Source organism: Sciurus carolinensis (assembly GCF_902686445.1).
Source record: "Sciurus carolinensis chromosome 19 unlocalized genomic scaffold, mSciCar1.2 SUPER_34, whole genome shotgun sequence".
Lineage (NCBI taxonomy): Eukaryota > Metazoa > Chordata > Mammalia > Rodentia > Sciuridae > Sciurus > Sciurus carolinensis.
Window position 1 is genome coordinate 214733 of NW_025920112.1, and position 12510 is coordinate 227242.

Sequence of the window (12510 nt, forward strand, 5' to 3'; positions counted from 1 at the left end):
GAAACTCTGAGATATTGCAGATTTCCTCTATTGACTGATAGTGTTCCTGTAGATTTCCAATAACTCACCTCCTAGAATTCAGTACCCTGAAGTCTTGGAGGAGCTTGGTAATGCCGGGCTCCACAAGAAAGCTGTCCCTCTAGGGGTGTTGGCCTTCATGTAGGGTGCTTTTCCTGCTAGTCAACAGAGGCACCTCCACTTGTTGACTGATGGTCAGTCAGAAGGGGGACTAGGCTGAAGGCTGGGGCATGGCTGTTCCGGGCCTATGTCTCTGGTTCTACCATCCTGGTGGGAAAGCCTCACCCAGCGGGGAAGACTCACCCAGTGGGGAAGACTCACCGGTGGGGAAGTATCACTGGGCAGCTCTCCTCCGAGAAGTATCCTTCAGTCCAGAACTAACCCCTGGTTTGGGCAGCCCTCCTCTGCAACGTTCCCTGGGGTCTGGAACTACCGCCTGTGCCAGGGAACCTCACCCCGCACCAAAGCCTCTCACTGGTAGCCCCTCCTCTCAGTAGCTGCCTGTGGTCCTATCCTGCTGCTGGACCCGGGACCCTCGCTCTGCTCCGAAGTCCCTCGCTGAGCGGTCTCTCCTCTACAATGCTCCTGGTGGTACAGGTTCACAGCTCCAGTGGGGGAGTCTCGCTGGGCAACTGTACCCCACAAAGTTTCCTGCATTCCAGGATTACTGCCCAGTCCAGGCAGCCTCGCCCAGTGGGAGAGACTCACCTAGCTGCTCTGAGCTGGTCCCGATTCTCTCAATACCTCCTCTTCTTGAATCCTGAGTCCCGGAGCGACATGAAATGCTGTCACCCTCTAGTCTGCCATCTTGAAAGTTTCTAATTTGCAATTTTATAATTGCTAGAGATGTTGAACTTTTTACATTTGTTGATTGTTCATATTTATTCTTCTGTGAAATTCCTGTTCAGTTCCTTTGTTCGTTTATTGATTCAGTTATTTACTTTTGTTGGTTTTAAGTTGTTTGAGTTCTTTGTATATCCTGGAGATTAATGCTCAATCTGAGGTGCATATGGTAAAGACTTTTTCCCATTCTGTAGGTTCTCTCTTCATGTTCTGATTGTATCCTTTGCGGTGAATAAGTTTCTTAATTCAATACCATCCCATTTACTGATCCTTGATTTTACTTTTGCAATTTATAAGTCTCATTGAGGAACTCAGTTCTTAAGTTGACATGATGGATAGTTGCACCTACATTTTCTCCTAGTAGATGCAGGGATTTTGGTCAAATACCTGTGTCCTTGATCCACTTTAAGTTTTACGCAAGGTTAAAGATAGGGGTTAAACTTTTTCTATTGCATATGAATTTCCGGTTTTCCCAGCTGGGAAACACTACTTGTTGAAGAGGTTATCTTTTCTATAATGTATGTTTTATGGTGTCTTTGTCTAATATGAGGTAAATTTATTTGTGTGGGTTTGTCTCTGTATCTTCTAGTCTGTTCCATTGGTCTTCATATATGTTTTGGTGCCAATACTATGTCATTTTTGTTACTATAGTTCTGTAGTATAATTTAAGGTCTGGTACTGTGTTACCTCCTGCTTCACTTTTCTCACTAAGGTTTGCTTGGGCTCTTCTGGTTCTTATTTTTCCAAATGAATTTCAAGAGTGCCATTTTTAGTTCTATGAAGAATGTCATTGAGATTTTAATAAAAATTGCATTAAATCTATATAGTGCTTTTGGTAGTATGTCTATTTTGACAATATTAATTCTGCCTGTCCAAGAACATCTACGATCTTTCCATCTTTTTAAGTCTTCTTCAATTTCTTTCTTTAGTGTTCTGCAGTTTTCCTTGTAGAGGTCTTTCATTTCTTTTTTTTTGAGTGATTCCCAAGATTTTTTTTGAGGCTATTGTGAATGGAATAGTTTTACTAATTCCTTTTCACTTGACTCATCATTGGTGTATAGGAACACAACTGATTTATGTGTGTTAATTTTATATCATGATACTTTGTTGAATTCCATTGTGAGTTCTAGAAGTTTTCTGGTGGAGTTTTGGGGGCCTTCTAAATATAGAATTATGTCATTGGCAAATAGGAATAGTTCAAGTTCTTCTTTTCCTATTCATATCCCTTTAATTTTTTTCATTTGTCTCATTGCTTTGGCTAGGGTTTCAAGGACTGTTGAATAGAAGTGGTGTAAGAGGTCATTCCTGTCTTTTTCCCACTTTTAGAAGGAATACTTTCAATTTTTTTCTATTTAGAATTATCTTGGCCTTTTACAATGTTGAGGTATATTCCTACTATCCCTAGTTTTTCTAGTGTTTTGAACATGAAGTCGTGCTGTATTTTGTCAAATGCTTTTTTTTGCATCTATTAAGATAATCATGTGATTCTTGTCTTTAAGTCTATTGATGTGATGAATTGTGTTTATTGATTTTCATATGTTGAACCAAACTTACATCCCTGGGATGAACTCCACCTGATCATGGTGCACTTTTTTTTAACTATGATTTTGTGTATGATTTGCCTGTATCTTATTAAGAATGTTTGTATCTATGTTCATGAGGGATATTGGTCTGAAGTTTTCTCTCCTTAACATGTCTTTGTCTGGATTTGATGTCAGTTTGATTCTAACCTCATAGAATGAATTTGGAAGGGTTTCCTCCTTTTCTGTTTCAGGGAATACTTTGAGGAGGATTGGTATTAGTTCTTCTTTGAAGGTCTGGTAGAATTAGACTGAAAATTCATCTGGTCCTGGGCTTTTCTTTTTTGGTAGGGTTTTGATGGCTTCTTCAATGTCATTGCTTGAAATTGACTTGTTTAAATTTGACCAAGAAAGTTCTCAGACTTGGAAAAATAATATAGTAATTCCCACTGCCATGTGACTCCACCCACATGCCCTCCTTTCCCTTTACATTCAGGTTGTTCACAGAAGTGATGTAGAAAGAAGTAGCTTTGCTCAAATCTGTGCAACATGCATCACTCTTTCCTAGCATCTACTCCAGGTTGTCCTGAATGTTAGACTCGGATGCCCTTGGGGAGAACCACCTCTTCATATGCCCCTGATACCCTCTTCATTGATCATCATTTTGCCATTTTTCACCCAAATGTCAATCTACAGTCATTATTTTGCACTTTCACTCATTCAGTTATTTTTTGCCTCCAACAGTGAGATGCAAATTTTAAACCACATGCTATCTATTTAAATGATTTTATAATGCGTACTGAATGCATTTTTTGTTTTCCTCTATATTTGTTTAGCAGAACATGGGTTACTGAAATAAAAATATTTTCTTTCTCTCTTCCTATGTTCAAGGATTGATATCTTTCTCATCCCAATTGTGGTTCAGCAGTGGGATAATGTGGAATGTAGTGATGATTATCCTCCTGTTCTATGGTTTACTCAAACCTACCATTTATATTTTGTTTGCTTGTTTTTGAGGAGAAGAGAAAGTCCCTTTGGCATAGTTTTAGAGATCTCAGTCCATACAGCAGCTGAATTCACTGCTGTGCATGTGAGGTGAGGCAGAACATCATAATGAAAGGTTGTGCTTAGAAAGTCAGTTCAGGACATTTCAAGCAGGAAACAGAGAGAGTTCTGCTCACCAGGGACAGAACACTGCCCAGAGGCACATCCCCAGTGACTCACTACTCCAGTCACACCCCACCTGCCTGTGGCCACCACCCAGTTTATCCCACAGGGGATGAAGTCACAGATTAGGTCATACTCTCATAATCTAATCCTTTCACCTCTGTACATTTTTACATTATCTCACACATGAGCCCTGCAGGGTCATCAAACCGTAACATTCCTGGCCCTAAAATGCTCATGACTGTCTCACAAACCAATTCTTGGTTCCAGCTTCTGTTTTAGTCACTTTGTAATCCCTTTGACTGAAAAACCTGATGAGAAGTATGCAGAGGAAAGAAATTTTATTTGTGGTCATGGTTTCTGAGGTCTCAGTCCACAGACATCCGGCTCCATAGCCCTGTGCCCAAGGTGAGGTAGAGATCATAGTAGAAGCACTGGGGAGGAAAGCAGCTCAGAAAGGACCATCAGGAGTCAATCTTCCACTGCTTTTTGCCTTTAAAATCTGGAGGAAAAAAGAGCAGTTACTTCTAAGAGTGGAAACTTTATCAGTCACTAAGTCCTGAGTACTTATTATATCGGGGGCACTGAGGTGTAAGTGTCTCATAAATTGGAAACAAGTGTGACATTTAGGTCTTAAACTAAGTTATTTTATTCCATTGCCACAACTCTGAACAATGATAAATTCATCTTACTCTGTTTCCTAAGTATGTAAAGATATCTTTATCCCTGCTCCTTGATTGTAATCACTGCCCTTAATTTCCATAGGATTATCCAGTTACATTCAAACTGACATTGGAATATGATTGTATCAGCCAGGATTCTTAGTTGAGAAAGAAAAAAAGAAATTATATAACTAATTAGAATAAATATAAATTTTTTTAAAAAATTAATCTTCACTGATGAAAGAAAGAAATATATTTAAAGTATCTGGTGGCCCTTAAAATCCTCCAAAACACAGAGGAATCAGGTTGGATATATACATACCAAGAACAATGCACTCTCAAGAAATAGGATTAATAAAAGATATTAGCAGGTCAAATAGCAGATAAATTGTTTTAATTCATTCTCAGATTACAGGACCTCAGGACAGCACATGAGCATGGGTTTGGTGAAATGTGGAAAGCACAGATTTCAGAATTACATCCAGGAAGGAATTAGTCATGTGGTCAACAACTCATGGAACTGAACAAACAATAGATTAGAAAGGACAAGAACATAGTGACAATTATATCTGAAAGCCTGTCTATGAGGCTTTAGATGGTAAACTCATGTGTCCTTTGAGAGGTACGAGATATTAACAGCATAGATTTTAGCAAAACAGACATCCCAACATCAAGCCCAGATGAACCACTGATGATTAAAATCAAGGATGAATCTCTCAGTGAAGTTCAAGGACCATGGACAGTATTGGATCAAGAGTTTGAATAGGGCAATGAAAGAAAAGTGTAAGCAACTCTCCCTATGGTAGAAAGAGCTTCTTTACCTGTTGTACACCAGGAGAATAATAAGCATGGTTTCTTGGATCCACTTGGAACTGAATATCCCTAGAAGGATTAAAACTAAAAATTAGTGGAAGAGAAGATGGCAGATTAGAGGAAGGGTGCCCTTCCCAGCATTTTCTTAGCTTGAGATTTAAAAAATAAGAAGACTGCTCTTGAGCAAGGTGTGAATCTAAGGAAATTAACTAAAATTCACTGTGGACAGTAAAACCACATCAAAACAAGACAAACACAGGGACACAGAAAGTTGGGTGCTTTGTGCACAATATGAGAAGTCATGCATTAGACTCACATCAGTTTGGCAAGTGGCAGTCAATTCTGAGGGAAAGAGAAGCAAAGGCAGAGAGAGAGGTCAGAACAGGGAAAAGTTGATGTGGGGGAGTCTGTGACATGCAGAGGGAGGCTGTCCTTCATGGACTCACAGGTTGTGGGGAAATGTATTAGTCAGGTTCTCTAGAGGAACAGGATCCACAGGATCCTGTGATTATAAAAGCAGATTTATTAGATTGACTTACATTACTAGAATCTGGATAGTGCACAATGGCCATGTGCAGCTGAGAGCTGGAAGAACAGCACCTGCACAGTCCAAGATCATCTAAGACCCAGAACAAGAAACATCAACAGGACCACCCTAGTCCAAGACCAAGGCATCTGGAAACTCTCCGGAGAATCCCTGGCAGAGTTCACTTTGGAAGAGTAAAGAAGCAAGAGTCTGATATCCTCAGATGATTGAAGCAGGAATCAAGAACTCATTCAAGCAGAGTCACACTTCCATCTGCATCTGCTTCCTTGTCCTTCCAGCTTTTATTCCATGCTATTGGGCAGTGCTACCCATGCTTAGGGAGGGGTTCCACTTCATTCACTATCCCACGTGCCAATCATTTCTAGACACACACTCAAAGACACACTCAGAGGCCTCTTAATCATGGGCCTCCCTTAATCCAATCGAGTTAACAATTCAAATTAACCTTTACAAGAAAGTTACTGAGGGAAAAGCAGCCAAAGTTGCCAGGCCCACAGGTTAAGAGTCCTGAGCAAACCAGGGTCACTGAAATTGGGCACCATTTCTAAGTGGCCTCAAGGCAGAAGCAGAGGCAGGAGATCAGGAACTCATGAAGTATTGCTAGTTGGACAGAGCAGTCACCTATTGTGGGGTACAGATTGTGCCTGAGTCAGGGTGAGTGAAGCAGGCACAGAGAGAATGGTGCCTGTAGTGATCCAGCCTTGAGATATTAAGGACAGAGGTGGCTCTAAATTGCTGGCATCCCATGCAAGCTAATTGGAAAATGGCAACAGCCAGTCGGACAGGAGTGTCCATTCTCCAGCATGACCATGGGTAATTCATATTCATAGCAGTGAAGGTGAGACCTATGGAGGTTTGGATTCTACATCCTAAAAGAGGAGTTTACAGGAGGCCCCAGAGACTCAGATGTCCAGCAGAGCCAGCACCTCCCAGCAACAGGGGTTTATGGGTCAAATAAAAAATACCCATCAAAATAGTTCCAAAGATCAGACATGCCTAATCCCGACTACAGGAACTTCCAGTTTAGAGCTCTGCACCAAGCTTGCAATGGGAGAACACCACTGGTCAGCACTCCCCAGTCTATACCATACAATACTGGAAGATGGGGCACTGGGAGTTATACCACCAGCTCTGACTTCAGCCCAAGACCTGGAACCACGGTGAGAAAACCAGACACTGGACTCAACCACCCCTGAGGACGTTACAGAGCCAAACAATAAACACAACAAATGACCAACTGTAGAGGCAAGGGACGTCCATCCTGGCCAACAGTTTTGATAGCCACTGTGGAAACACACCCTTTGCTTTTCATTAAAAATTTTTACCATGCTTTATTCCCTATACATTTACTTTTTTAAAATTGTACTTTTAATTTTACTTGCTATGTTTTATCATTTTGAATGATTTTGAGTATGTGTGTTTCTTCTCACTGTGCAGATAGGTAGATTTGGATATATATTTTCATATAATCTTACATTCATTTCAATTTCCTTCTTCGCTTACTTATTATTCACCCTTGGTTTGACTTTGGTGGGATAAAATTATATGTTAGCTTGAGTTGTTTTGATCTTACATTCATTTGTTTCTACCTTGGGTTTTTCCCTTATCCCTTCTTTACTTCTTCCTCCACTACTAGCCAAACTTTGATGTTCTACCTTCTTCTTTTTCATTACTTTATGGTTTTTAATTATGTTATTATTCTCTTTCTTTATAGCCACCATAGCCACCATCTACTACTTATCTTCTATTTCTACTCTGCTCATTCTTTAAATGTTTCACATTTTCCCTTGCCTCCCTACCCTATTTTCTCTGCATTTAAAGAAAAAGCTGTAATTACACAGTCTGATAGAATTATGTAGTTTATACAATTCCTGATGCATTTATTCTGTTGTGATTTTTAATGTAGTGGATGCATAGTAAACGCCTGCTGCTTCATGTCTGAACTAATCATGGTTGTTAGTGGTGCTGATGTTAAATTCTGACCTCACCAGTTGTAGACATTTATTTTAAGGCTATACATCTGTTGCTAACAGTATATCTATTCCTGGTTCCCCTTTTCTCTAAGATGGGCTGGAAAATGATCAGAACATTCATTTTCAAGTTAAAGTTCATGGAGTAGAGATCCTGGGGCTGAAAAATATTCAAAATGCAGCAAAGTATTAGCAGTTTAAGTCTACACATAAACTAGCCTGATGTGAACCTCAATAATCCTTCAATGTGTAGAGTTGTTTGGGGTCTTCCCTCTCTCTTTTTGGTTAGTGTGGCTAAGGGTTTGTAAATCTCATTTATCTTTTCAAATACCGATTTATTTTGGGTATTTGAAAGACTGGTACCATTGAAAGACTTCTGGTACCATTGCTAGTACCAGAAGACTTCTAGAACTGATAAACAAATTAAGCAAGTAGCAGAATGCAAGATAAACACTTATAAATCAGTAGCCTTTCTATTTACTCCAACAATAATTCTGCTGAAAAAGAAATCAGGAAAATAATTCCACTCACTATAACCTCAAACAAATAATATAAAATACTCAGAAATTAATCTAGCAAAGGAGTTGAAGTAGCTCTACAATTAAAATGGTAGAACAATGAAGAAAAAATTGGAGAAGACCTTAGAATATGGAAAGGCCTTACATGTTCATGGATAAGCAGAATTAATATTGTCAAAATAAGTATACACATTCAATGCAATTTCCATCAAAATACCAATGGAATTCTTCACAGAACAACAACATCATCAAGTTCTAAAATTCATTGAAAGAATAAGAGACCCAGAATAACCAAAACCATCCTGAGCAAGAAGAGTGATGCTGGACACATCAGAATACTTGAATTCAAATTATGCTACAGAGTTATAGTACCAAAAATGGTACCATAATGGTATCAAAACAGACATGAATATCAACAGAATAGAATAAAAGACACAAATGAAATTCACATCTGTCATCTAATACCTGAGAAAAGTGCAAAAAAAGCTGCAGAAAAAAATAGCCTTTTTAACAAATAGTGCTAGAAAATATGTAAAAGAATAAAATGAGATCCCTATTTCTCATCCTGAACAAAAGCCCAATCAAAATGGATTAAAAACTCAGAAATTGAGTCAGAATATTTGCCACTGCTAGGAGAAAAAATAGCATCTACTACTTATCTTCTATCTTCCAACATAGCAGTGCAGGCACTGACTTCCTTACAAAAACCCTAAAGCTCAAGAAATAAAGAATTAACAAGTTGAATGGATCAAATTAAAAAGACTCAGTGCTGAAAAGTAAATGGCTGAGAGCATAAAGAGCCTACAGAATGGGAGAAACTGTTTGTGAGCTGCTCCTCTGACAGGGGAATAATATCCAAAATATATAAAGAACTCTAAAAGCTTATTGCCAAAACAAATAACCCAATCAGTAAATGGATTAAAGGACTAAAGAGACATTTCTTAGAAGAAGAAATGCAAATGTATAAAGAACTGTGAAAAAACATTTGGTATCTCTAGCAATCAGTGAAATGCAAAGTAAAACTACACTAAGATTCCATCTTGCTATAGTCATGAGAGCAATTATCAAGAATACAAATAATAAATGTTGGGAATTTTAGGGAAATGCACACTCACTCATTGGTGGAACTGCAAATTAGTCAAACCACTCTGGAAGGCAGCTGGGAGATTCCTCTTAAAACTAGGAATGAAATCACCATAAGACTCAGCTATCCAACTCCTCAGTATTTCTCCAAAGAACTGATGTCAGCATGCTGTAGCAATACAGTCACATGAATGTTTGTAACAGCACAATTCACAACAGCCAAGTTATAGTACCAGCCCAGGTGCCCATTCTTAGAAGAACTGATTAAGAAAACATGGAACATACACGCAATTAGTTTTACTCAACCATCAAGAATTATGATATTATGGCATTTGCCAGTAAATAGATGGAAGTGGCAGACATGCTGAGTGAAAAAAGCCAGACTCAGAAAATCAAGGAGCAAATGTTGTCTCACATATGTAGACGCTAGAGCAAAATAGTAATAAAAAGGAGAGGAATGGATATGGAAGTATCTAAAGAAGATCACTGGAGTTTAAGGAGGAGAGGGAGGCAGAGGGAGGAGGGAAAGAAAAGGGAATTTAAAAGAAAATAAACAGATCTTTTAAAGCGTGTGGGTAAAATGCGTTGTCCCAACACCAGGAATAATGATCAGAAAAAGAAGCCACATCTGACCCTGAAGGGGAGGACTGTCAGTCACCCAGAGGTCCTGTGCTGTGTGTACCCTGGCAGATGTGGCAATGGGACCCTTGAACTGGGCTGTGTGTTGTGAGTATACACTGCAACACTGTGATGGTTTAGAAGGAGACAAGGTATGCAAGCATGACTGTGTCTCAAATACACGGAAGTGAGGACATTACACATCAACACAGATACTATTACACTGGTGATAGTATATTTGCAAACAGAATATACCACTTATGATACACTATAACACAATTTATAATAAATATTAATTAGCAATCAGATTAACTATGATGTTTTCAATTAGATAAATTAATAACCATTATAGCTGTATATCATAACCTATTAATTAAGTTAATATTACTTTTAAACATATAACTAGAAAATCTTAAGTTATATATGTGGTTTACTGCTCTGCTTTGAAGTGCTAGTCAGCATGGAAAGAAGCCACACAGAGGAGCAGCAACAGCCATGCTCATGTCTTCCTGGAGGAGAACATTCCACACACTCTTCTCATGGCCCCCAGGACCTCCTTGTTCCTCAGGCTGTAGATGATGGGGTTGAGCATGGGAGTGAGGATGGTGTAGAAAACTACAAGAATCTTGTCTTCTGGTGAGCGGAGACTCCTGAGATGGAGATACGTGTAGACAAAAGGTGTATAGTAAAAGGTCACCACAGTCAAATGTGTGGAGCATGTGGTGAAGGTCCTTCTCCTTCCCTCTTTTGAGCGCATGTGGAAGACAGCAAAGAGAACCCATCCATAGGAGGCAGTAATCCCAAGGAAAGGAACAAGGAGAAAGAGGCTTGTGCTCACAAACACCATGTACTCGTAGACCCAGGTGTCCACACAGGCCAGAGGCAACATGGCGGGAACATCACAGAAGAAATGATTGATGGCCCTGGATCTGCTGTAAGGAAGATGGAGGGCATACACAGTGTGTGCCAGGGAGTTGATGGAGCCCAGTGTCCAGGACCCCAGGGTCATCTTCACACATGTCATTTTACTCATGCGGATGGGGTAGTGGAGGGAGTGGCAGATGGCTGCAAAGCAGTCATAGGACATGGAGGCCAGGATTAAGCCTTCTGATCCGGCCATGGTCAGGAAGAAGAAGCTTTGCACACCACAGCCCAGGAAGGAGATGCTCTTCTGTCCGGAGAGGAAGTTGATGGCCATCTTGGGCACAGTGGTGGAGATGTACATCAGGTCCATGAGGGAGAGCTGGCTGAGGAGAAAGTACATGGGGGTGTGGAGCCGGGGGTCCAAGAGGATGAGGGCGGTCATTCCTGAGTTCCCCAAACAGGCGAGAACAAACACAAAGATGATCAGGAGCAAGAGAAGTAGGCCTTTCTGATTTGGTGGAAACAACCCCAACAAAATAAAGTCATTTGAAATTTGGTTCCATTTCTCCATTAAAGGCTACTGCTTTAAATTCCTTGAAAGAAAAACAAAAACAAATGCTAAGGAATAATCATGAAATGAAACAAGGAGGGAGAATAAGAAGGAATTGACTCTATTAGACTTTGTTAATGGATCTTCTTCCTCCAAAACCATAGCCTTTGTTCAGTAGTTTTTAAAACCTGAATAGAATTTCCTGCCCTACTTCTCTCTGGTAACCATCTCAGCCTCTCATACATGGACACATACATGGTCCTGAATACAAAGTCTAGTACAGGCACAGCAAACCCAGTGAAGTACCTGGAGCCTTCCTCCCTGCTGACTCCTGGCAGGACATTCCTCAGTACTATGCACCAGTCTCAGCTCCTGAGGAGCCAGGGTCCTGCTTCCCTTCCTCAACTCAGTGCTCTGGTTCACCACAGACCTGGCTGTGTGACTCAGAAGTTCCCTGTGTGCTTGAACCTGCATCCTCAGTGACCTGTCTGCTCCACATCTGCTGTTGCTACTATCCCTTCCCACAGGCACTACTGCAGCTGAGTACTGGGTCTTCTCCCAGGAACTGTCTGCTCACCTTCTCAACAGAAGCTTCTCTGCTGGTCCTAAAAGTGGGTCACCACTCAAAGCATTGCTCTTGGATTGTAAATGTATCCTTTGTTCTGTAAGAGTCACCCTAATTATAATGTGTTCTTTGGATATTTTCTTCTAGAAAGTTTTCCATTTTCTGAAGTCCTAAAAAATGAAAATCAAACATGTAGATTTTCATATGAATTTTCCTTTCATTGAGTAAGCAAATTATATATGATAAAAATAACATATTTAACAATATATAAGGTTTCATTCTGTCTGACATGGTGGCATGCTAAAACTAATATAATAATGGAAACATACATAGATGTGGAAAAAGTAAACATGCCCTCAGGTGTTTGTTCTATGTAGGAATCTTTGAGATGCAATAACTTGTGGGAATTCTTCTTCAGTTTGCTTCATTGATTATAATCTGCCCACAGTCCAAGTTCCATGAACTAAGGCATTAAAGTCTTCATTTTCTAAATATTAAAAGCAGATGTGAAGAACACTCTGAAATACATTAAGGTCTTGGATCAAACTTTGAGCTTCTGCCTTCTTCTAAATGCTGACCAAATATTTTTTTGACTTTTACAGACTGCATCTTGATTCATTGTACACAAATAGGGTACAACTTTTCATTTCTATGATTGTGCATGATGTAGATTCATATCATTTGTGTAAATGTACATGTACATAGGGTAATGATGTTTCTCTCATTAACCAATTCTAAGTATCACATTTAGCAATTGTTTGGAAATTTTTGA

General features: G+C 39.7%; 1 protein-coding gene across 1 annotated transcript; it reads right to left on the reverse strand.

Annotated features, from left to right (window-relative positions):
- Window positions 1-10258: 10258 nt before the first annotated feature.
- On the reverse strand, window positions 10259-11194 carry LOC124973445 (olfactory receptor 2L13-like). Its single transcript, XM_047537374.1, has one exon. The coding sequence runs from the start codon at window positions 11192-11194 to the stop codon at window positions 10259-10261; it is 936 nt and encodes a 311-aa protein (XP_047393330.1).
- Window positions 11195-12510: the final 1316 nt, after the last annotated feature.